The sequence below is a fragment of the Cervus canadensis genome, chromosome 30 (assembly GCF_019320065.1).
Source record: "Cervus canadensis isolate Bull #8, Minnesota chromosome 30, ASM1932006v1, whole genome shotgun sequence".
NCBI lineage: Eukaryota > Metazoa > Chordata > Mammalia > Artiodactyla > Cervidae > Cervus > Cervus canadensis.
Genome location: NC_057415.1, coordinates 17,255,365 through 17,281,748, shown reverse-complemented (window position 1 = coordinate 17,281,748; position 26,384 = coordinate 17,255,365). Strand labels below are relative to the sequence as shown.

At 38.4% G+C, this 26,384-nt stretch overlaps 2 protein-coding genes across 3 annotated transcripts in view; one reads left to right on the top strand and one right to left on the bottom strand.

Moving 5' to 3' along the window:
* ECM2 (extracellular matrix protein 2) overlaps positions 1-15,185 on the top strand; it is a 36,993-nt gene extending 21,808 nt beyond the window's left edge. For both annotated transcript variants that reach the window (XM_043453751.1, XM_043453750.1), the window contains exons 7-10: positions 3,817-3,974; positions 6,148-6,287; positions 9,802-10,128; positions 14,015-15,185. In XM_043453751.1, coding sequence (XP_043309686.1) covers positions 3,817-3,974; positions 6,148-6,287; positions 9,802-10,128; positions 14,015-14,183 — 794 coding nt within the window. In that variant the 3' untranslated portion in view covers positions 14,184-15,185. The remainder of the gene's footprint in view (positions 1-3,816; positions 3,975-6,147; positions 6,288-9,801; positions 10,129-14,014) is intronic.
* LOC122432041 (centromere protein P) overlaps positions 1-26,384 on the bottom strand; it is a 225,039-nt gene that overhangs the window by 57,485 nt on the left and 141,170 nt on the right. The window lies entirely within an intron of this gene.

The following is a 26,384-nucleotide window of genomic DNA, read 5'->3' as shown; positions in this document are numbered from 1 at the left end:
CAGAGAAGCCTCTGTAGGCTTTGTGTCTTGAATGCTCCTCTTCTGCTTAGCCTGTGTTCTTAGCCCCACTCCAGCGCTGGTCCTTTGGTACTGGCTTCTTAGTTCTGCTCCAGTGTTGGCCCCTTTGGTACGGAGTTCTCTTTCAACTTCTGCAGCCACTGCAGCACCTCAGCTCCTGTGAGTCCCACTGTTGTGGATGGTCAGGCTGGCTGGCAGTGAGCAAGTCAAGCCCAAAACAAAGGCCACTGCCAGCGCTGTGACACTGCTTTTCTGGGTGGAAGCCCCTGGCTTGACTATCAGTGGCTTGCAGCACTTTTGTTACCTCCCTCATGACCTTTCCAGGTTTTATATATTAATGTATAGTTCCAGGAAAGTGGGAAAGACAGCACTCCATGGAAAGTAATACATGCAAAAGTGTAAAGAAACAAATCAATCTGGATGCTATGGGAAAAACATTCGGCTTCATAAATCTTAGGTGCAGGCTATGATAAGGAGTGAAGAACAAAAGATGATATGAAAAGATGAGAAGGAACCACACAACGGAGAGATACACAAACTATGCCGAGGTGCTAGGAGGCCATCCAGGATCCACTGGGAGGCCTGCATACCCACTCTAGAGAAAAGGAAGGTCTTAAAAGGGAAGGTGGGGCTTCCCTGCTGGCTCAGTGGTGAAGAATCTGCCTCAGTGTAGTGGACATGGGTTCCAGCCTCGGGTTGGGAAGATCCCCTTGAGAAGGAAATGGCAACCTACTCTAGTATTCTTGCTTGGGAAATCCTATGGACAGAGGAGCCTGGTGGGCTACAGTCCATGGGGTCGCAAAAGAGTTGGACATGACTTAGTGACTAAATAACAACATCAAAAGGGAAGGTGAAGATAGAAGTGGGGGAGAGCAGAAGAAAACAGGACATGCTAAAAAATGTTCCTGTCTTCATTAATGATGAAAACAAACCAAAATCCATGATCATGGTGTCATTTCTAGCAAAGATGGTGTGTGGCTATCCACTCAGAATAACTGTAAATTAATGCATAAGATCATGAATTTGCATTATTGTGTTTCTCTCTCTTGTGAGGTCACGTAATAACCACTAGTCTACTTCTATTATCTATTTTTCTCTGAAAAAAATTCTCCATTCCAAAACCTCAGCTATGTTCTAGATAAATATGCTTGGATTCTCAGTATCTTTAGTGGTGGAAATGGTTATATAAAGAAATAGAATCATGTATCATAATTCAATAATTGGCCTCCATACTTCCTCTCTGCCCTTCAGTTGATGTTAAATACCAGCAGATTAGTATTTTGTCATGCTGTTCCCTGTCCAGAGGCTTCTCGGTGCCCACAAGGAAAGTCAGACCTTATTTTCTGGTGCATGAAGACCCTGCCCAGCCCACCTCTGTCTTCTCCACAACCTCCATCCTCTTTTACAGATGGGCTACTCTAGGGCTGATCTCTTTCTTACTCCTGAGCACAACTATGTGGGTTCATACCTGCATGTGTTCACCTGGCTGCCTCACCCATTTCTACCGATGTGTCTCTCTTGAGAGTCTAGCCCCATTCATACCTCCGTACCACTCAAGTCTACACTGCCATCTTCTCCTTGTCATGTTCTAGAACCTATGAGGTACTTGTGATGGCAGTGTCTTTTGTTTTCACTTTAGACTATGTCTTACTTCTCTTTTTGCCTAACAGTAGGATCTAAGTTGCACAGAGCATATCGGTGCAATATCCATGACTCGAATTGAATATGAAAACATCCGCTATTCTGAAAATTTTGGCCACTGAACAAACTCCAAAGTTACACCCTGAGTGTCTGACTCAGATGCCTATGGGTATCATCACTGCTGAACTATCCATTCTCCTCTAAGTTTCCAGTTGATTTGGTCATACCACTCCAGAGACCTGAAGAAACAATTTAGAAAGAAACTTGTTTTTATAAAGGCCTTTCTTGGTAGCTCAATCTGAATGAGTGGAATTTTTAGTCATTCTTTCAAAATGTCCATCTGGCTTCACTCTCTGCCAGGAAATGAACACTGCAATGGGAATTCACTGCTGTAACTCCCTTGTTCAAAGACTGAGGGTTTACTAGGCAAGAGTGCTCCTTCTGTGTCCTAAAAAAAGGAACCACCCATTGCATTACATTCCCCATACCTCCCTGGTTATGCCACCATTTCATACCTATCTGTCTCTGCAAATACTTCATTGCCACCTCTGTGTGGTGTCCTGCTCCCCCACCTCCATCTTCTGACTTCTGTTCATTATACAAATGTTCCTTTCCATACTATACATTCTTAACTCCCTTTCTCAAAGATTAATTGACCATAAATGTGTGGGTTTATTTCTGGGCTCTCTATTCTGTTCCATTGGTCTGTGGGTCTGTTTTTGTGGCAGTACCACACTGTTTCAACTACTGTAGCTTTGTACTATAGCCTAAAACCAGAGAGTGTGATATATCCAGCTTTTATATATCCAGATATATCCAGAAAGAAGATATATCTTCTTTCTCAAGATTGTTTTGGCTATTTGGGATCTTCTGCATTTCCATACAAATATTACACTTATTTGTTCTAGTTTTGTGAAAAATGCAATTGCTATCTTGATAGGGATTGCACTGAATCTGTAGACTGTCTTTTTAGGCAGTATAGTCATTTTAACAGTATTAATTCTTTTGGTTTATGCACATGGTATATTGTTCCATTTGTCTGTGTTGCCTTCAATCATTTTTTTTTTCATCAGTGTCTCATAGTTTTCTGAGTATAGGTCTTTTACCTCCTTGTTTACATTTATTCCTAAGTTTTTATTCTTTTTGATGCAATTGGAAATGGGGCTGTCTTAGTATTTCTCTTTCTGATAGTTTATTGTCAGTGTATAGAAACTTGACAGACTTCTGTGTATTAATTTTGTATCCTGAAACTTTACTGAATTCATGTACTAGTTGTAACAGTTTTTTGGAGGCAGTCTTTACAATTTTCTATATATATAGTATCATGTTGTCTGCAGTGACAATTTTACTTCTTCCTTCCCAACTTGGATTCCTTTCATTTATTTTCCTTGTCTGATTGCTATGGCTGGGACTTCCAGCATTATGCTGAATAAAAGCAGTAAGACTGGGCATCCTTGTCTTATTCCTGATTTTAGAGGATATGCTTTGAGCTTTACACTGTTGAGTATGATATTGGCTGTAGGTTTGTCATATATGTTGAGGGATGTTCCCTCTGTACCCACTTTGTTGAGTCTTTATCATAAATGGATATTGAATTTTGTCAAAAGCTTTTTTTTGCCTCTATTGAGGTGATCATATGACTTTTATTTGTCAGTTTGTTAATATGGTGTATCACACTGATTTATTTGTGGATATTAAGCCATTCTTACATCCCTGAAACAAGTCCCACTTGATTACAGTGTATGATCCTTTTAATGTATTATTGAATTTGGTTTCCCAGTATTTTGTTAAAGTTATTTTGCATATGTTTTTCAGTGATATTTGCCTATAATTTTCTTTCTTTCTTTTCTTTTTTTTTTGGGTGGTGTTTTTTTGCTTTTGTATGAGGGTTACAAACTTTCATCATACAACACAACAGTGATTTCTCTACAGGCCTGTCTCTCCTGGACCATGCATTCAGCACCGAGTCCCGGCTGAACTGAACATTTATTGTGCAAATATGAGGAGTACTTGGGAAAAGGCTCTATGGGGGGGATTCAAAGAAAGAAGCTATAACATTAGTCATCCAAATAAAGTGAACATCTCATATGAAATTTTGAAAGCCTACAGAAATTGCATGTTTTTACATTATAATATCACAATAATTTTTTTTTACAGACTTAAATCAATTGGTCACTTTAGAATTGGAAGGAAACAATCTCAGTGAAACCAATGTCAATTCCTTAGCTTTCAAACCTTTGAAGAGCCTATCCTACCTGCGTCTGGGAAGAAATAAATTTAGAATTATACCACAGGGTCTTCCTGCTTCTATTGAGGTACCAATATTTTCCTTATAATGTTTTATATTTTAAACATAGCACACAATGACAAAACAAACAACATATTTAAAAAGATTATCGTGATGCATATTAAACTGAGTAGTTCTGGTGCTATAAATAAAATTTATTATAATTTGAGCACTGTTTTCAAACAATACAAAATTATGAATCAGAATTATTACTACTAGTAGAGAGTCTTGGTAAAGTGAAAATTGGTCTTACTGACAGCTCTTGGGGAGAGAATAGGGAAGATGAACTTGAAAGTTCAAACAGAAAGTACAACTTGCAAAAAGCACCTTGATTTGCAAAGTAGTTTAAACTATCTCAAACTGGAAATGGGATGTTCATCCCAGTCTGTTCCACTCAGAGGCCCACCTGGGCTAGCAGTGACCCTGTAAGGATGGACAAGATTTTCAGAGAAGGCTGCTGACTGTGCCAGCAGAGTCACCCCTCACTCACTTCTCACAGCTTACTAATTTTGACTAGCACTGTCCTGTGTCCATCCCCTCTGGATGGACTTCCTGCGGCCCAAGTGTGTGGTCTCCCTTGCTACAACACGGAACACACTTTACTATGGGGGTACTCTGGTGGGGCCTTCCTGCTAAGTGTACACCCTGACTTTCCACATTAAGACCTGAGGTTCAGCAGATCCAGGTGACCCTTAGGTCACTTCCTCTGAGCTCTATTTCTGTCCCATAAACAATCAGCCAGCAGGATGACGCTTCACATGGCTGTGAACCCAGTGAGCCAAAAGAGGGCCATCAGTCTCAATCTGATCCTGCTGCTACACATGCTTCCTCTTCCTCCTATTTGTAGATTAAGACAGACATTTAGAATTTACCAAAACTGTAAAAACTGAGGTTGCACTCATAGCCTAGCTTTACCTCAGAACTACTTGGATTCTAAACAAATACAGATTTGGGGGCCTATACCAGACATGCTAAATCAGGTTCTTTGAAGAATGGGGTCAACAATTTATTGGTTTTTTTTAAAATAAAAATTTAAATAGATAATGCATGCACACAGTAAAACACACACACACAACACTTGAATAGTACAAAAGAGCAGTGTGTCTCCATTCCATGTCTGACACTCCCACCCCTGATTTCCCTTTCCAAAGACCCTCTTACTAGCTTCTTGGGAGCTGTTGTCCATGCATGTACATACACTCTGAACCCTTTCAACACACCACTTCACACCTGCAGTTTCAACGTATAAATGAGCGTGCTCTGTTAACTTAAGTTGGAATTTATACTTTAAAAAGCTGACGAGTGATTATAACCTACAATCAAGTTTAGGAGCCCCTAATATAGTTCACCCCTAAATAGGTATGAAGCAGAACACTAAAATTTACTTTACATACATTCAACAATACCAAAATTAAATGACAAAGAGGGGGAAATTACTACAATAGGAATTACTCCGAATATATATACACAAATCATACTTCTGAATTCCAACAAGATCTCTGAGTGACAAATTCCTTGTAAAGTCAAATGAATTTAATTTGAAGGCAGCTGGCTATTGACAACTTACTAATAGTTCTAACCTCACCATGATGTTAAATGAAGGCTCTTAATGAACTTTTAATTAAAGAAATTATAATACAAACAAACCTAAAAACTGTGAGCCTAAAAAAATTACAGACAGCATGGACTGGCAGGAAACAGGATAACTCTAAGCTGGGGCCAGCCAGCATGAATTTCCCTCATGTATCAGCTGTTTAACTTTGCAAACACCTTGCCATCTCTCCAGGCCTGAGTTTTTTCACTACTAGATGGGGATAATTTCTACCTATTTTCTAGTTTCTAGGTCTTTGAAGCCCAAATGAAATAATTTATGTGAATAAGTTTTGTAAATTAGAAAGCTATATACAATTATCATGATATGCTATATCGTATCATTTTATGGTTAAAAATACTTAAATTCATTTAGTCCCATAACCATGACAGTCAGTACACTTTATTTTGCTAGCTAGAAAATCTGACAATGTAAAAAATTAACTCATTTGGAAGAGCTGCAAGACTCTTTCATTAGCTAACACTAATGACAACAGTTTATAACATGATTTTAATTCTGTGAAACTGAATATACTTTAATTCTGTGAAATTGAATATATTTATTATATCAAGTAATATGATGAAAAATAAGTCTTTTCTTTTAATTATAGGAATTATATCTAGAAAATAACCAAATTGAAGAAATAACTGAAATTTCTTTTAATCATACCAGAAAGATCAATGTCATTGGATTACGTTATAATAAAATTGAAGAAAACAGAATTGCTCCTTTAGCCTGGATAAATCAAGAGTAAGTACATGCTACAATTTGATGTTCATAGATGAATTCTTTTCCTTTGCCATTACTCAACAGGGTATGAAAATGGGTGAGTGAGGAAGATGACAGCATTCTTAGTGAACCTCCCGCTACCAAAAACTTGGCTATTTGCAAAGAGTTCAAATTGTTCATGAAATAACTGATGTTAGGATAGCTATGGTCACTGCTGCTGTGGATAACCTACAATGTACAAGTGCCAAGCCCAAGCAGCATGACCTAAGGTAAGGTCTGATCACTGTGCTGGTCTGTTGACCTCACAGGCAGTCATGAACTATAAGTTTGATAATCCTCTACCCACAAAGAGGATTATATTCTTTGCAGCTGAAGATGGAGAAGCTCTATACAGTCAGCAAAAACAAGACCTGGAGATGACTGTCTCATATCATCAGTTCCTTATTGCAAAATTCAGGTTTAAATTGAAGAAAGTAGGGAAAACCACTAGGCCATTTGGGTATGACCTAAATTAAATCCTTTATGATTATACAGAGGAGGTGACAAATAGATTCAAGGGATTAGATCTGATAGACATAGTACTTGAGGAACTATGGACAGAGGTTTGTAAACAGTGCACAGGAGGTGTTGACCAAAATCATCCCCCCAAAAAGAAACGCAAGAAGGCAAAGTAGTTGTCTGAAAAGGACTTACAAATGGCTGAGAACAGCAGCAAAAGGCAAAGGAGAAAAGGAAAGATATACCCAATTGAATGCAGAGTCCCAGAGAATAGAAAGGAGAGATAGGAAAGCCTTACGTGAACAATGCAAAGAAATAGAGGAAAACAACAGAATGGGAAATACTAGAGATCTCTTCAAGAAAACTGGAGATACCAAGGGAAAGATGGGCACAATAAATGACAGAAATGGCAAGGACCTAACAGAAGCAGAAGAGATTAGAAGAGGTGCTAAGAATATACAGAACTGTACAAAAAAGGTCTGAATGATACAGATAACCATGATAGTGTGGTGACTCACATGGAGCTAGATATCGTGGAATGTGATATGAGGCGGGCCTTAGGAAGCACTACTACAAACAAAGCTAGTGGATATAAAAAAAAAAAACCAAAAACAAAACATAGTGGATGTGATGGAATCCCAGCTGAGCTATTTCAAATCCTAAAAGAGGATGCTGTTAAAGTGCTGCACTCAACACGCCAGCAAATTTGGAAAACTCAGCAGTGGCCACAGGACTGGAAAAGGTCAGTTTTCATTCCAATACCAAAGAATGTTCAAACTATCATACAATTTGCTCATTTCACATGCTAGCAAGGTAATGCTCTAAATCCTTCAAGATAGGCTTCAACAGTATGTGAACTGAGAACTTCCAGAAGTACAAGCTAGATTTAGAAAAGGAAGAGTAACCAGAGATCAAATTGCCAACATCTGTTGGATCATAGAAAAATCAAGGGAATTCCAAAAACCCCACCTACTTCTGCTTCATTGACTACACTAAAGCTTTTGGCTGTGTGGATCACAACAAACTGTGAAAAATTCTTAAAGTGATGGGAATACCAGACCACCTTACCTGCCTCCTGAGAAACCTGTATGCAGGTCAAGGAGTAACAGTTAGAACTGGACATGGAACAATGGACTGGTTCCAAATCAGGAAAGAGTATGTCAAGGCTGTATACTGTCATCCTGCTTATTTAATTTATATGCAGAGTACATCATGTGAAAAGCCACGCTGGATGAATCACAAGCTGGAATCAAGATTGCTGGGAGAAATAACAACCTCAGATATGCAGATGATATAACTCTAATGGCAGAAAGTGAAGAGGAACTAAAGAGCCTCTTGATGAAGGTGAAAGAGCAGAGTGAAAAAGCTGGCTTAAAACTCTAATTGAAAAACTAAGATCATGGCATCTAGTCCCATCACTTCATGGCAAATAGAAGGGGAAAAAGTGGAAACAATAACAGATTTTATTTTCTTGGGCTCCAAAATTACTGCAGACTGTGACTGAAGCCAGAAAATTAAAAGACACTTCTTGGAAGGAAAGCTATGACAAACCTAGACAGTAAGCAGAGACAGTACTTTGTAAACAAACATTTGTATAGTCAAAACTGTGGTTTTTCCAGTAGTCATGTATGGTTGTGAGAGTTGGACCATAAAGAAGGCTGAGTGCCAAAGAATTGATGCTTTAAATTATGGTACTAGAGAAGACTTTTGAGAGTCCCTTGGACAGCCAGGAGATCAAACCAGTCAATCCTAAAGAAAATCAATCCTGAGCATTCATTGGAAGCTGAAGCTCTGATACTTTGGTCACCTGATGTGGAGAGTCAACTCATTGGAAAAGACCGTGATGCTAGGAAAGACTGAAGGAAAGAGGAGAAGATTCAACAGAGAATAAGATGACTGGGTGGCAACACCGACTCAATGGACATGAGTTTGAGCCAACTCTGGGAGATTGTGAAGGACAGGGAAGCCTGGTGTGCTGCTGTCCTTGGAGTCACAAAGAGTCAGAGATGACTTAGAGACTGAACAACGATAGCAACAATACAGTAAGGAAGGAAGCTGCCCTTCTCCCTTTTTCTCCTCCCTCACCATTAGATTCTATACCACACTGTCTTCATTCCTTGATATTATTTCTCTATCTCAAGTCTTACAAAAGAGACTGAAGAATGCATGACCTGATAGAGGAAGCAAAAATCAGAGCCCACTTTCCTGGAGAGGAATCAATGGTCCCAGGCTGTAGCTCTCAGGGAATTGCAAAGTGTTGAGGCCTTGCCTGTCAGGAGGGAGATGACTAGCTACACAGGGAAGCAGGGTCAGGCCCCGGGAGCAGGTGCCATCAGAGCAGATCTGAAGTCATGTCATGAGGGAATGAGGGATTTGAGTAGCACCGTGGGGATAGGCATGTTTCAGAAGCAGGACAGAGATGGAAAGAGACCTTGAGGGCCCTTTAGGTTTAGCAGGATGTGGCAGTGGCAGGGCAACTGAGTCTTCAGCAAGTGAAAAATCTTCATGCAGTGGGCAGAAGCTGCAGGTGAGGCTCCTGAAAAGAGCCAGGGAGTTCACCACATTTCCCAGATCTTCTGATTGGTTATCAACTTTTTCTAGATCCCTCATTCTTACCCCAAGTCCCAGATCCCAAGTTATCAGATCAAATGTGGAAGGAGAATGCACAAACCTCTTACTGCTACTTCCTTGCTGGAACCAAGGATGATTGTAGGGATAGGGTTTTGATGCCAGCTAGAACTTTGGACTTTATTTCCAATATAAGTTATGCCTCAGAGATATTTGTGGGCCCTCTTTGGGTCTCAGCATTACCCTAGGATATGAGATTCTTTTCTCTCAACTCTGGTGCTCCTCCATAAGACAGGAACTCAAGCAGCAATATCCTTGCAGCTAGACCACCATGTAGCCACACTTGCACTGGGAACCATCACTAACACTGAGTACTGGCACAAACGCGGACAAGCATCCTGACTGGCTTGTCAAAACTTTGAGCTAACAGTCATGCCCTGACGCACCCACATTGTTCACTCTCTTCTAGAAATCTAGAATCAATAGACCTCTCCTACAACAAGCTTTACCACGTCCCCTCCTATCTACCCAAGTCGCTGCTGCACCTCGTACTCATTGGGAACCAGATCGAACGCATCCCTGGCTATGTGTTTGGTCACATGGAACCAGGCCTGGAATACCTGTACCTGTCATTTAATAAGCTTGTGGATGACGGCATAGACCGAGTCTCCTTCTATGGAGCTTACCATTCTCTGCGAGAGCTGTTTCTGGATCATAATGAATTAAAATCTATACCACCTGGGGTACAAGAAATGAAAGCACTACATTTCCTGAGACTGAACAACAACAAGATAAGGTAAATTTTGACTTTCTCAAGTATCCATTTAAATTGTCATGGGTGACAAAATATGATTAAATGACCATGACATAATGTCTGGAATTTAAAGAAAAAGTGACAAGAGGTTGCATCGAACAACACAGGCAAATGTTAATGATTGTTGAAGTTGGATGATAATAAGTACATAAGGGTTCATTATAGTTTTTTCCCTATTTTTCTATGTTTGCAAACTTCCATGTAAAATTTTTAAAAAATAGAGTATGACTACATAATACCTAGAATCTTAGAGACACTTTCAAGTGAGACTTCAAGGCCGCAGATTACGGTGCTGTTCCGACCTCCATACGTGATTTCAAACACACTGATCTGTGGAGCACAAAACCCAAGTGTATGCTAACATTAAAATTGCTTGCTTCTATCTAGATTTTTCTGAAAACAAAATTCTGAAAACATTTATTAAAACTCAGTTTCTTCACTTCTGAGGACACATTTTTATGTGTGTGTTGTTTGCTGACTGAGTCATCCCCTCTGCCTAAAAAGTATGAATGTCTCAAGATTAATCTGGGACACTTTCTTAGTGCAGCCAATGAGGATGACAGATCCTTGAGCTCTGTGGTCCTGTCTTTGAAGATTATACTCTTTATTCTTTCACCTATCTCTAAAATTCCAAACACAAACTTCTAAAAGATAAAACAGAGAGTCAAGTTTATAGGGGAAGTGGTGGGGATGGGGAGGGCTTTATAATCAGAGTATAAATTTTTTGGCTAAGATAATTCCTAGGTTGTGCCATATGGTTCTTATAGTATTTTAACAGGAGGCATAAAATATCCCACATCTGATGGGATATAGGTGGCAATGGTATGATATCTCCATCATAACCTTTCTCCTCCACCACTATACCAATGGTTTTTTTTTTTTTTTTAAACTCATGATGACACTTGCTTGCATCTGTTATTTCCTTAGGGGTAACAAAAAGGTGAATTTCTATTTTTGTCATTCTTTCCACATTTATTAAATGGAATTCCTCTGTAACCTGGAGAAGGGAATGGCAACCCACTCCAGTATTCTTGCTGGGAGAATCCCATGTACAAAGGAACCTGATGGGCTACAGTCATGGGTTGCAAAGAATCAGACACGACTGAGTGACTAAGCACATTCCTCTGTAAATAATGTTTTCTCATCAGCAAGGGTAAGTTCTTTACTCTGAGAGGTAAGATAAATGCTCAGTTCTTTCCTTTAAATCGCCCATCATGGTAAGAAGCTGGTTACAAATTTGTAACTATGTGAGGTGATGCATATTAACTTATGGTGGTGATCATTTCAACCATACACACACACACACACACACACACACACACACATCTAATCATTATGTTGTATACTTGAAACTAATATAATGTCATGCCAATCTTATCTTTATAAAATTGTAAAAAATTATACATATGCATTAACCATGGATGAAAAAGACTATAAAAGATTTAAAAAATTTGATAGTGACTGTCTCAGGAAAAAAAAAAGAAGTTGGTGCCTGAATATTTTTGCTTTATTACTTTGTTTCTGGCCTCTCTCTTTCTCTGGAGACTCAATACAAATTTATGGCTTTATATATTAAGAATGTTTCCATCAGTTGCAATTGCTGTTCTTAACTGTCTCATCTTCAGCTGAGCTCCTTTGAGCTGGCTCCTGAGTCCTTGGACAGGCCTCCATAGATCTTGGATGGCTCACTTTTACATTCCCCACTACAGACCAATGCCAGCCTTCATCCAAAAAGCCCTAGCTCCTCTCACTGGGGAATAGTGTTCAGAGGCCCCAGTCTGGGCACCAGGCATCTTTCTTTTAAATGTATTTTTACAGTCTCAAGGCCTTTCAGTGGACTGCCAGAAATATGCATTTTTGTTAAAAACAAACAAACAAACAAAAAAACAAGAACAAAAACAGTTCATACTGATATTCCCAAATCAAATTTACCATTATAGGCTGATGTATATGGTGGAGGCCAATACACTATTGTAAAGCAATTATCCTCCAATTAAAAAAAAAAACAAGCAAAAAAAAAAATATTACCATTATAGAGAAATCCTTCTGATGTAGACTTATCTTAAACTGAAAATCTAGGTTTCCAACAATAATTTACATTTATTACCTTACAATATGTAAACCTATTTTGTAAGGTAATAAATGCATACCATTATTACAACTAACAGCCAAAGTACTTAATTAAGTTTATTATGTTTTTGGTAGTTCTATTTGTCCTTTGAATATGTTCCATGGAGGATGTATAGCTTAAGCACAGTAGTTTTCTCTGTAACAGTATGTCAACAATTTAATATTTAGATAGGTCTTTAGTTTGCTTTCAGTTTAGTCGCTCAATCGTGTCCAACTCTTTGCAACTCCATGGATTGCAGCACACCAGGCTTCCCTGTTCATCACCAACTCCCGGAGCTTGCTCAAACTGATATCCATCAATTCAGTGATGCCATCCAACCATCTCACCCTCTGTCATCCCCTTCTCCTCCTGCCTTCAATCTTTCCCAGCATCAGGGTCTTTTCTAATGAGTCAGTTCTTCACATCAGGTGGCCAAAGTACTGGAGCTTCAGCTTCAGCATCAGTCCTTCCAATGAATATTCAGGACTGATTTCCTTTAAGACTGACTGGTTTGATCTTGCAGTCCAAGGGACTCTCAAGAGCCTTCTCCCACACTACAGTTCAAAATTTTTTAGGAATTGCTACTTTCTACAACATATTTTTCTATGCCTATCCCTTATACTGTATTCCATCCTTCTCTTTTGATTAAATTTTTAAATTAATTTCCTGTTGATGATTCCAGTGTTATTTTTGAAACTGCTAAGCATACACATTCATATTCTATACCCCCTCAGAATTATTATATAAATTATCACACAGAAGTATTATTCTTCTGTGAATAAGAAGAATAAGTACTATTCTTTTCTCTTTTTTTCTAGTCTTTACTTTTAAAAATTTTCAGTATATCCTGAATATCATTCCATATCAGTATGTAGAAAATTTCCTCTTTCCTTTTAACAACTGAATAGTACTATTAGGTGGGAACTTTATTCAACCAGTTTCTTACTGATAGACATTTGATTGTTTCCACTTCTTTATACTAAAAATAATGCCACAACGTGTAACTCTGTTCAAATATAATTTTGTATTTCCCAATCTAACTTTGGGATAAATCCCTAGAAATGGAATTGCTGAGTGAAAGGAATAAAATGAATATGTAATTTTGCTACATACTGCCAGATTCCTTTCCAGGGGGCTGAACAGTTTCGAATTCCCTTCAGTGATGCTTGATCCTATACAACTTTACCATCAGAACATGTGAATGAGCTTTGATTTGTTCTGTGGGGAGGTGGAAAAATCTGATAAGTGAGAGTGGCATGCCAGTATCATTTCAATTTAATTTTTCTTATCATAAATGAAATTAAGCATCCTTTTATGTTCACATGTCATTTCATTTTCTCATCTGTAAACTGGTTACCAGGTATCTTTTTTTTTTTCTGATTTCTCTTGCCTCCTAGACTTTTAGGTCTTTGTAAAGTAGCCCTTTATTTAAGTTGCAAACACTTTCTCCTACGTTGCCATTTGTCTTTTAACTTTGCATTAAAAAAAAAAAAAAAACAACTAGCCAATTTTTTAATCTTTTCTTCTAGTGCTTCTGGTTTCTGAGTCACATATAGGAAGATTTCTCCCTCCCTACTGGGGTATAACCATGCTTTATTCTATCACTTCTATGACTTTATTTTTTCATATGTAGATCTTTGACTATTTAGAATTTTTTCTGGTATATAAGACAAGGATCCAATTTTATTTTAACTCCTAAATTATGAAGGTGGAATATTACTTCAATCCTTTATGACCTGCATATCTATTTTTCCTTAGGAATATTCTTCCAGAACAAATTTGCAATGCTGAAGAAGATGATGATTCGACCCTGGAACATCTTCATCTTGAAAACAACTACATTAAAACAAGAGAAATATCATCCTATGCATTTTCATGCATAAGATCATATTCAAGTATTGTTCTTAAACCACAAAATATCAAGTAACTACAAGTTTTTCTTTGTCACTTGTAAATAATACTCATATATCTATTTTAGTAGCATTTTCCTCAACAAGAGATACAATGTCATATTAAAATGTCATTATGCTAATCAACCTGATTCACCACTGCACAGGACAACTAAACACATATCTACAAGGTTTAGTCTTTAACAGTTTTAGTGAAGCTTTCAGTTTCACACTCTAGAAACAAGCCATCTTGTTGCAAACCTTTCTCACAAGAATAGGATGCTGTGTGCTGCTGAAGTAGACGGAGAGAATCTGTAACTAAATACGCCCTTTACAACAGACCACAGAATTTCTATTAGCTAAGAACTCCCTAAGTCTTCTAAAAAAGTATGTATGTTATGGTTCAAGACCAAGAAGTGGATGGCTGGAAAAAATAATGGTGTAGAATTTATGAACTAATGTTCTGTTTATTATTCTGTTAAAGCAAAAATTTATTAATTTTCTGTAAGTAATTAAGACCCTATAATACAATTATTGATATAAATAAACTTAATCATTGGCTTAGCTTTAGTTCCTTCTATTAATTACATGAATAGAATTAAAATATAATTACTATAAAGTTAATTTCCTGGTCTTGAGAATTATACTATGGTTAAGTATGTACTTATTAACATTAGGGAAAGCTGGGAGAAGGATATATGTGAATTCTGTATGATTTTTGTAATTTCTCTGTAAGTCTAAAAAGTTTAACAGTATTTTAAGATCATCCTCATAATAATTTGCTCAATCAAAAGATTTATGGAAAGCAGTGGAGTTTGCTTAAAATATAAGTTAACTACCCTTGACTAAACCTTGTAAATATAAACCTAATGCATACATTTAAAAAACTTTTGCCCCTCTGGTCATTGTTAACCTCTCTTATCTTTGACCTAATTTGCTCAAATGTATCTTTTTACTCAATATAACATATAGCTATCAGTATTCATTATGTAGTAGATCCTAACAAAATCATATCATGTATTAAAATTTTCATTATATAATGATATCTTATCTTTATTTCTAAAATAATTTGTAAAAGACACATATAGGAACCATGTTGATTTTTCTTGTTACTCTCAGTTTTCTACCTTGAAAAAACACCAGATTAGGAACTTAATTTCTAATCTTGGCCCCATTGGGCAGATTACTCTAATGATTTCAAACTTTAGTTATTTAATCTTTTAATAGTGCTCCCACAATTCTCAGAGCCCTTCAGCCCCACTTCACTGAGGTGTTACGAGAACCAGAGAAGAATAAAATATTTGGGAAGTGTAATATGCATAGCGAGTACACTTAATATTGCCAACCTTTCATATAAAATTGACACTAAACAGCATATTCAATCAAAGTTGATTATTACTTGGGCAGCTTTCAAGATGTAGAAGTTTGACTTACCCCATTTAAGATAATGTTATTTCTAAGCCCCCTTTCTTAACATATAGGCTTTTGAGATCACAAAATGAACAAGAATAATAATATGATACAGACTGTTAGAATCAAGCATCAAAGGCTTAAGCCAGGTGGTTAAGAAGAGAAATAAAATCTCATGGAACAAAAAGTTGAGATTTATAACCAGTTTAGATATGTAGAAGCTTTACTAATTTAAACTGGCCAAGTTGAATGAAAAGAGACAAATAACAGGAAGAAGAACCTTTGTGCTGTTTGAATATAAATGCATCAATGTAAATGATTTAAAGCAACTTAAACAGTAAACAAAATTACTGTCAGAGGGGACTCAAACCAAATAAAGTGAGTAAAAAGAATTAGCATCCTAGACAACAGAGATGAATACTGAAGCATTCTTGCATTAATTTGTCATTCTGATTTTAATCAGATGTGTCCCAGATGCTGTTTTAGAGAGAAAGGGATGAAGAGATCAGATGAGGTCTCTGCTCTCTGGGAATGTGTGGTGTTTTAGGGCCATAAGCAGGAGATCAAACGGACAATCAAATCAACAAGCCAAGTGTGATGAAATCAGTACAACAGGGTGGTGATGTAATAAAGTATGTTGGGGTCCCAAGGCCCCTCTGCCTAGGCCTAGGGGTATTCCCACATTGTGGGTCTCTAGAGTGTGCAAATAGCAGAAGTTGCAATAAGACACTGCAATCCCCAGCAGGCTTGGAATAACACTAGACCCAGGCACACACTGAGACCCTACTGTGCACTGAGAGATACCCTGTTGGGAGAAGAATCTCTAGAAAGGTGAAAAATCAGAATGACTGATGGAAGCTTTGTTCTTAAGTTGGAAGATGTTTTTATTTCTACTGATTATATAACTTAAAATACGAAATATATCTAGCATTGAACTTGTTTGCTTTGAAACTTTATAATGTTCTGGATAGAAGCTTTAATTTCATTTTTTAAAAGTGATAAATGTCCATATAGCAAACATTGTTCATGATATATAATGTTTATATAATGTATAACAAAGAGGTGTTCTGTTTGGCTTCAGAAGTATACTGTAATTACTAACACAAATGTACACTAAGGAAATCCTGGCCCAGTCATGGTCTGAAAATATTTAATAGCGTGTCATCTCTGCACATATGTACAGAAAATACTAACTATACTTTCAATTTTGAGATTTAGCTTATTGTAGATTAAGGTATTTCAAAAAGCATTAAAGATATGATGTAGTTAAAGAAACCTATAGCCTAGAATTATAAGGAAATAATTACACCAAGAATCATGACATCTGGGTCCCCATCTTGGTCTCCAGTAATTATGCAGTCATTTTACTTTTCTGAGATCACTTGATTCAATTGCAAAATAGCATTCTCGGAACACATCAGTGGTTTTCAAGCATGGCTCATTAGGAGTTCATGGTGCCCAGGGGAGGAAGCGTCCTTGAGAGAGGAAGTACACAGACTCCCTTCAGACAAAACAGCTTTGCTACCATCAGAATGGGTTAGCTGACACTGTTCCTGTCTGCTTCCCCAGCTCCCCTTATGTCTTGAAACCAATAGACAAAGTACTATATAAATCACACATCAAGTTCTAAAAGCCATAAAGAACATTCAGCCAAAGTTCCTGGTCCTTATCCTCTCCTCAGCTCCTCCTATACTTTCAGAGAACTTCACTGGAGAGCTTTGGCCTGAAGAAACATTTCTCAGTTACGAGGATTACAGCTGCCTGAGCAGAGCCAACCTCTGGGTATGCCGGGACAAGGAAGCTCAGTAGATATGTCTGATCCTTTGGAGCTCTAGCACCATAGTGGGAATCAGCCCTGAGCACCTCTGCCACAACCAAAGACTGCTGACCTCTGACCTAAAACACCCTGAAAGGCAGTTAGCGTGAGTGCATGTTCTATAGGATGGGTACAGCGTGGCAGTGCTGCTGCATGCACAGATTGGGATCACATCTTTGTCTCTGCCAGACTGTGTGACTCCCTACGGAGCAGGCAGGTTAGGAAGCCCCCAGCATCCTGGGGGTGAATGTGCGGCACTTGGGAACAACAGGGAGTATGTGACCGAGCCTGGACTTAACATGCACCTGCTGAATGCAGTCCTGAAAGTGGAAAGTCTGGACACCTGAGAGTGGGTAGGTGCGCCCATAACTCTGAGGGTGCAGGGCGCCTGGTTTGGCAGGTGCTGTCAACAGGACTGAGAAGATACAACACTGTCTCCTTGGGCTTTTACTGTCAAGTGACTCTACATACATCCCTTAGGAGTTGGGCTTGAGAGGTTAAAGTTAACTATTCCTAGGGATGACTTCTTCTATTAACATGGAAAACACCACCCACAACACGAGTTGAAATCTGCCTCTAGTCCACACTGACACCACTAAGGGCAGTAAGGATGACTGCCTCATTCACACAGAAGAATGTGATTATTCCAGTAACTGCTCAAACTGTGTAGTCAAAACCTTTAAGTTCAGTGGAAAGAGTTAATAAACTATAATGCTTGTTTCAAGATAATTTTAGATTTGGTATGTGGAAATTTAGCCACAGATGATTGGTATATAGCTAAATTAGGATAAAATCCCCAATTTTTACTGGTGCCACAGAGTGCTATAGGCAAAAATGGTTTTCCTGAGTTGACAAATTTAGATCAGGAGTAATAAAGGAGTCTGTGGTATATATGGTATAGGAAATAACTAGTATTGACTTTGGAGGAGAAAAGATCCGTAGGCTTAAACTGGGGCTTGAAATTTGAATCAGTTGAGGGGAAAGGAATAACTGACTGAAACAAACAGGCATGAGCCAAGCATAGTTGAGGTTCACCAGCAGAGGAGAGACCATACAGGAAATAAGAGGCTTGGGATGGCTTGGAAGGCCCATAGGAGGAGACCATACTTACTGCAATGAGAAATATAGGACACCACCAGAAAACTCTAAAGAGAGGTGTATGAAAGTAATGAAGGGAAAAGAGCCATCTAGAAATAGGTGGCTAATAATCTAGAAATAGAATAAGAGGGACCCACTCAGTATAGGTGACAGGAGGAACAAGCAGAAACAGGGATAGGTATGACAGAGACTTTGAAAGAAAGAAAAAAAAAAACCACCTACATTCTCATTGCTGAAGATTAAGTCTGAAGGCAAGCTTGCCATATTTGTCATCTTCTGAGGGGCTCAATCTCAGAAGGACATTATGAACCATGAATAATTGAGAATATGCATGCTTGCATGGCAAGTTGCATCAGTCGTGTCCAACTCTTTGTGACCCCATGGACTGTAGCCCGCCAGGCTCCTCTGTCCATGGGATTCTCCAGGCAAGAATACTGGAATGTCTTGCCGTGGACTCCTCCAGGGGATCTTCCTGACCCAGGGATTGAACCTGTGTCTCCTGCATCATAGGCAGATTCTTTATCACTGAGCCACCGGGAAGTCCAATAGAGAATATATTAAAAATAAAATGAACTGATTGAAGGGAGGGGACATGTGCATACCTATGGCTGATTATGTTGATGTATGGCAGAAACCAATTCAAAATTGTAAAGCAATTATCCTCCAAATAAAAATAAATAAATTTTAAAAAATGAACTGATTTGATTGTAAAACGGAAGAGAAGAAAAGGGAAGTAGTGATCTACCATGCAAGGGATACAAAGAAGAGAAAAGCAGATAAAAAGGAGAACCGCTCTGAGTCTCAGTGATGCTGCTGAGAAACTGAGAGAAAGAGACAGTTTGGGTGAGAATATGCTGAAGTTTGGAGGTGTCACCATGGAATTTAGGCAGGAGCACGGGAATGCACTCAGCTGGAGGGGAATCCGAAGGAAAGAGGGGTGGATGAAGAGAAGGGCAGAAGCAGAACCCTAATGGGTACCAACTTTCAATTTCAAGGGGAATAAGTTTACTATATGGCTGCATCTGACTTGAGCTCATATGATCTGACCTCAAGGAGCTTCCAAGGCACAAGGCAAGCTGTGTCTAGAAGCCCATCTCCTCAGGAAGTGACTCCTCCCTTCAGTACTTGGCATCTGTCCCACCAACCTCCTGACAGACAGGTCTGGTATTATGAGTTAGGTCTGCATTGATTATTTATTCGCAATGTAGGATGTTGTACAGTAGATTGGTAGAAGGTATATCATGTTTTCCTAAAAGATTGTAAAACTTAAAATAAGAGACAATTCATTTCTTGAATCCCTACATTCTGTGTATAGAGTAGGTACTAATAGAATTGTTGATCCCTCAGTCTAAACGATCAGCTCATGAGTTGTCCAAAGTTGACATTAATACTACCCCTAAACAAAACAAAAAGAAATGTGCAAAATTTAAGGATTTTTAAAGGAAAAGTGATAAAGATTTATATATGGTCATATAATTAGTAAGGAATAATTTCTTATTAATATTCTCTGACATGGACATTAGAAGGCAGAGTATATTTTATAAAAAATAAGTCATGCTTTGACAACTGATTGTTCTCCATAACAGCAATACTGACAATGTTTTCCAAAGCCATCATTTAAACAACATGAATTACTAGGTTCATAGATGCTGACATAAAAGAATAAAATACTCAAGTTCTGCTGTTTAAGTGAAACCTCAAAGGACTGGGTAAACGCTCTATGATATCTATTTCACCTCTTTCCCTTATTTAGAAAACAGACAGTTTCCTCATAGGAGAAGTATTTACAAATTGGTAATGACTGAATTATTCATCTGTCCATAGTTTAATATGAATTCAACTTAAAATTCAAAAATATTAAAAGCATTTTGGAGTTGCAAAGAGTTGCACATGAATGAGCGAGTAACACACACACATGTATGAAAATAGATGTTTCCGGCCAGCTCTCACCTATACCAGATGATGCCCGGGGGCCTTAAACCCTAGAAGTCTATGATTAATGAAGTTCATCTCTTGCAATGAAAAAACAAGAACGAGTATCTTGGGTCTGAAACTGGAATCCTTATTAGCTGTGGACACGGTCAAGTTATTTAGATGCTGATTTCCAGTTTCCTTGCCCATGAAATTGAGGAGAATATCTGCCTCCCAGGGCATCTGTGAAGGTTAAATAAGGTGATGTCCACAACAGTACTGAGCACAGGGTGGACGTCAGATGACTATCCATTCCCTCAAGGATAGGTGCTGGGAACCCAGAAGGTAGGAAAGTTCAGCGACTTATTCAAGGCTGCCAAGTCTCATAATATGGTAGATATTAATAATTTAAGGAAACGATTCCTTAGATTGTGATATATACTGGAAAAAGGAATGGGCCTCTTACAGTAGAGCAGGGGTCAGACAATGCTCTCTGTAGAGGGCTGGGCTCACGGGGGACCCTGCAGCCATGTCAGTAGCTCTCTTGAGCTTGGTGGCCTTTGCGCTGTGTCACTGCATGCTCACATCCATTGCACAGAGTAGAATGAAACCAGCTTAGAACATGTTATAAATGCAGTGTGAAACCAAAACTCAAAGAATCTAAACTCTTTATTGTCACAGATATGGGAGTAGATGAGAAGAAGATTAAAAAAATCCTGATTATAGGAAAGAAAAGTAATTTTGACTTACAAGTGTGATTTACTATAATAACATAAAACTAAAAAAAAAAAAAGGAGAAAAACTGTATTTAAAATAGCCAAACGAGAAGACTACTTGATCAATAAACCTGTCCTGCAGATGGATTCCTACTGCAGAGGTAATCCGCAAGTGGGTCTCCAGGGATATAGTTAAGAGTCTGCGTGGAAGCCTTGGCCAGGTGCAGCATGCTCTGGGCAGATGGTTCTGGGGTGTTTAAGTATTTACTATTCTTGTGACATCAGCTCTGATTAAACCTACTGCAACAGACCCAGAGGCACTGGTGAAAGACTTTTAGAGGAACTAAAATCTATGTAAATAGTGTAGTTATGTGTTAGTGTACATTTCATCCTATATGTCTTAAACAACACTTTGGCATATTATAACATATTACTGACATGTCTTTGCTTCAGCATGAATAGGAACAGTTGAAACTATAAGTCACATTGAAATCTGGTCTGGCACATGCTGTTATTTGCAAAGAGGTGAATATTTCTAATTAGATTAATAGAGCTTAGTGATTATACAACTAAAGAATAAATGACATGATTATTTCTTCTTTGACATTATGTTTCCTTTTCTACAAGAAAACAGATTAATAAAAACTTACAGTCTAGTGTATTTTTCCCTTTGCACAAAATGTGAAGAATGTGAATCCACACAAGGGAAAGTGGACTGTATTAAAAATAACATGTGATTGCACTAAACACATATTAGTTTGGAAATGAAAAGGAATACATCATGTTACTAGAATGTCATGGTGTGTTTCTAAGTAACAGAATCTCTGTGGTCAAATAAACTTACATTAAACTAACAGATTAATGTAAGATACAAGAAAATCATTTTATAAACTGGAAACTGCTGAAAGTTCATTTGCTTTACATAAGTTGAGAATTACATTCATAATTACCAAATTTATACATGAACTGTCTGAAATATTAACTAGTGTGTGATACTCAGAATAAAGAATGCATTGAAAATTGTAAATCTATTCCAAGTCAGTAGTTCTAAGTTCTAAACTATTTGAAGAATGGACCTACCCTTTGAAGATATGATCAAAACTGTTGTTGGCTCTTCTATGCAGAAAAATACACAAACACTCTGCATATATCAACAGACTCATAAAACCCACCCTAAATGTAGAATAAGACCTTAATTAGCTTAAAATAAATTTTACATGTAAATATTTCACTGCAGTTAAGGATAAATCAAAGAGTTAAAATTAATTTAAGGCAACTTATTTACCACAACTTATTCCCTTATTTCCCACAACTATTTAGCATTTATTCCCCATTTATTTAGCCATATTTTTAATGGCCATAGAAAAGTTGAAAGAACACAATGAACATCTATATATTTTCACCTGTATTCACCAATTAATATTTTGTCACCTTCATTCTATCTTTTTCACTCTTTACACATTCATATCTATACATATATATGTATTTGTGGGGTACAGGGGCTGGACCATTTGAATGTAAGTTGCAGATATAACATGTTGCCCCCGTGCTTCAGTATGAGTCTCCTAAGAACAAGGATATTTTCTTACATAACCATGAAACAATGATCACATTCTCTCACATTGTCAAACCCCAGAAATTTAATACTGATTCAGTATCAACATCCTGCCCATATTCAGAGTTCCCCAACTGTCCCAACAATGTCCAAATCGCTGTGTGTGGTGTAGATTTAATGGCTCAAGATCTAATCAGATTTCATTTGCCTTTAGTCTCTAGTAATCTAGAGTAGCAACTGCCTACCAGTCTATGTGTTTCACTCCTTCACTTTTTGAAGGGATTCCAAGCCAGCTACCATGCAGAATGTCCCCTAATATACATTTGTCTGATTGTTTAGATTTAGGCAGAATATTTTTGGCAAGAATCCCACATAGGTGATATCATGTACTTCCTTTTGTATCACATCAGGAAGCACAAAATGTTGGGCTGGCCTGTTATTGGTGATGCTGAGGCATTTGGTTAAGGTGGTATCTTCATCTCCTTGTAATTAAGAAATATCCTACAAAGTAAGACTTTAGGTCTGTGTGAATATCGTGCCATCCAATAACCTTTCATTTAGTGGCTTTTAGCTCCTATTGAAGTTCTTTGCCTAAATCAGTGACTATAAGTTTCACAGTGGTGACTTTCTAATTCTATGGTTCCTTCTGTACTCATTAGTTGGCATTCCTCTACAGAAGAAGCTGTGACCCTTTTGACCCTCTTTCCTTGTTACAATAAAAAGGATTTTGCATTTGATGTGTTATAATCCATTGCTACCCTTATTCTATGAGGTAAGCAAAGAGTTGGACACGACTGAGCGACTGAACTGAATTGAACTGAACTCAAACTATGCCTTTACTCAAGCTTCTGTGTTCTGTTCACAAGTCCGCAGTAATCTCTGTGTGCTTTTGGGCCTGCGGGTATGATGTTTCAGGCATACCTGACAGTTCCACGGTCCTGATCTGTTACTTGACATTTTTCTCAGGAGCCTTGTCCTGCTAATGAAAACTGGACCTTAGCAACACAGATTTGGAAGTTAGATGCACTCACTGCTTTTCAGTCTTCTCAGAGGAAAGTGGTAGAAAATTTATTTAAAAGAAAACCATTACTTATACTCATTCCTGAAAGCAAACTGACCTGTGAGGCATTATCTGAAAATATTTGATACCCACATTTTTATAAATCCAACTCAATTCATTTAAAATGACTTATTTATGGCATTAATTCATTTTTAGAGGAAAACATTCAACAGGATGATTGCAGGTTGTAGAAGTGAGGCCTTAGCAGCACAGGGTATAGAACAATGATAGGTGAGAGCCAGGGACCAGAAACCCATCTGAAGAAGACCACTGCCAAGAGCTCACTCATCTGCTGGAATGGCATAGAAATTCAGTGCAGTCTTTTCCAAATTGAACTTTTAAAATATGGTAAATCTGGCCTTTGATGTAAATTTCCTATTTTTTTAAAATAACATATGCTCCGAACAAACCATAGCTGTGGGCTGGAAACTGCCCATGGGTCATGACCTACTGTATAAAGTCAATTCATCATAAACCACAGAGCCTAGTCCACCATGAGAGAGGCTTGAACATTCAAAACAGCCCATAAAATCATATCAAACCCATGAGTTCTCCTCTTTCAGAAGTCTTTGAGAATACCTAGTTATGACCAACCTAGATAGCATATTAAAAAGCAGAGACATTACTTTGCCAACTAAGGTCCGCCTAGTCAAGGCTATGGTCATGGTCATGTATGGATGTGCGAGTTGGACTGTGAGGAAAGCTGAGTGCTGAAAAATTGATGCCTTTGAACTGTGGTGTTGGAGAAGACTCTTGAGAGTCCCTTGGACTGCAAAGAGATCCAACCAGTCCATCCTAAAGGAGATCAGTCCTGGGTGTTCATTGGAAGGACTGATGCTGAAGCTGAAACTCCAATACTTTGGCCACCTGATGCGAAGAGTTGATTCATTGGAAAAGACCCTGATGCTGGGAGGGATTGGGGGCAGGAGGAGAAGGGGATGACAGAGGATGAGATGGTTGGATGGCATCACCGACTCAATGGACATGAGTTTGGGTAAACTCCGGGAGTTGGTGATGGACAGGGAGGCCTGGCGTGCTGTGGTTCATGGGGTCGCAAAGAGTCAGACATGACTGAGTGACTGAACTGAACTGACTGAACTAATGTAAACAGAGGCATAGACACAAGATATGAGCTGACAAACATCATAAAACTCATTAATTATTTGGCCACAATCAGCCCTACTCCTCACCCTTTGGAGTCTTAATTTGCATAAAATGATTTCTAAGGTCCTTTCCAGTACCCCAATCTCGAGAAAGCCGTGGCTACCCACTTCAGTATTCTTGCCTGGTGAATCCCATGGACAGACGAGCCTGGTGGGCTACAGTCCTAAGGGTCGCAAAGAGTTGGACATGACTAAAGCAACTGAATATACACATATACATACATGCAACCAATGCTTCTTTTCATAAAATGTAAGTAAAGCCAATAATGCTTTTCTCATTTTAAAACTTATCTTGTTTAAAAGATAATAATATGCAGATTATTCACAATTCCTAAAGACTATTTATAGTAACACTAATTCTCCAATATTTAGACCAAGACAAATTTGGATAAGGCAAAACCCAAACAATAAAAAACAGACATGTAGAAAAGAAATAGGTCCCCTTCAGAGGACCCTCATAGGAACCAAGAACGGAAGATTTTCTCCTCACAATACTTTAGGGAAGAGGAAGTACACTGATATGTCTAGAATGACAATGTGCAAAAGTGTGGAGAAAAAACTCCAGTTTATATCCAAACGGTGTGTCTGTGCATGCTGGGCTGTTTATGCAGTTGTGAGGTAAATCTTCCCACTGGCAGCTCCAAGACTGTGGTGAGGGGTTGTGGGCCCTGGGCTGTACCTCTAGTCACAATGTCAGCAGAACAGGGAGAAGAAGCCAAAAAGACCACTTGCATTTTGGCATTATACTCCAAGGCCTATTTCTTTGCTTAAGCCTCTGACTAAAGATCACAATATCATGTTGGAGTAAGACAAGCTCAGGGCTCACAAGTGGGGAGAGGAGAGAGGCTGCAACATATCTTTAGAAAAACAACCTCACATGATGTGCCTCCCAGTTCTCTCGATAAGGTGGCAGAACCCAGCTTAGAAGCGTGGTGGTGGGGCAGACGCCATGACAGAGGAGAGGCAAGGTGAGGAAGGGGTGGAAGAGGGGCATGGGAGAGGGGCACTGTGTGCACAGAGGCAAAGGCAGAGGGTGGGAAGCACATGTTCCATTGCGATGAGGAGCTGCCACTCAGCCCCAGCCACGTGTTACCATGCTATATCATTATGTCTCTAAAAGGAAAGAATATACTTAATTAAAAAGATTTTATTGCTAAAAATGCTAACCATCATCTGAGCCATCAGTAAAGTGTAGTAACAGCAAAGACCACTGACCATAGGTCACCATAAGAAATATAATAACAATGGAAAAGTTTGCAATATTGCAAAAATTACCAAAATGTGACAGAGACATGAAGTGAGCAAATGCTATTGGAAACTATTGGCCAATAGTTTCGCTTGACACGGGGTTGCCTCAAACCTTCAGTTCATGAAAAAACACAAACAAAACACTAGATCTATGAAATGCAATGAAGTGAAGCACAAGAAGGTATGCTTATAATGAGAATAAACAAATTATTGCTAACCACAGTGACCTTGATGGACCTCTAAAACATAACACTGGATGAAG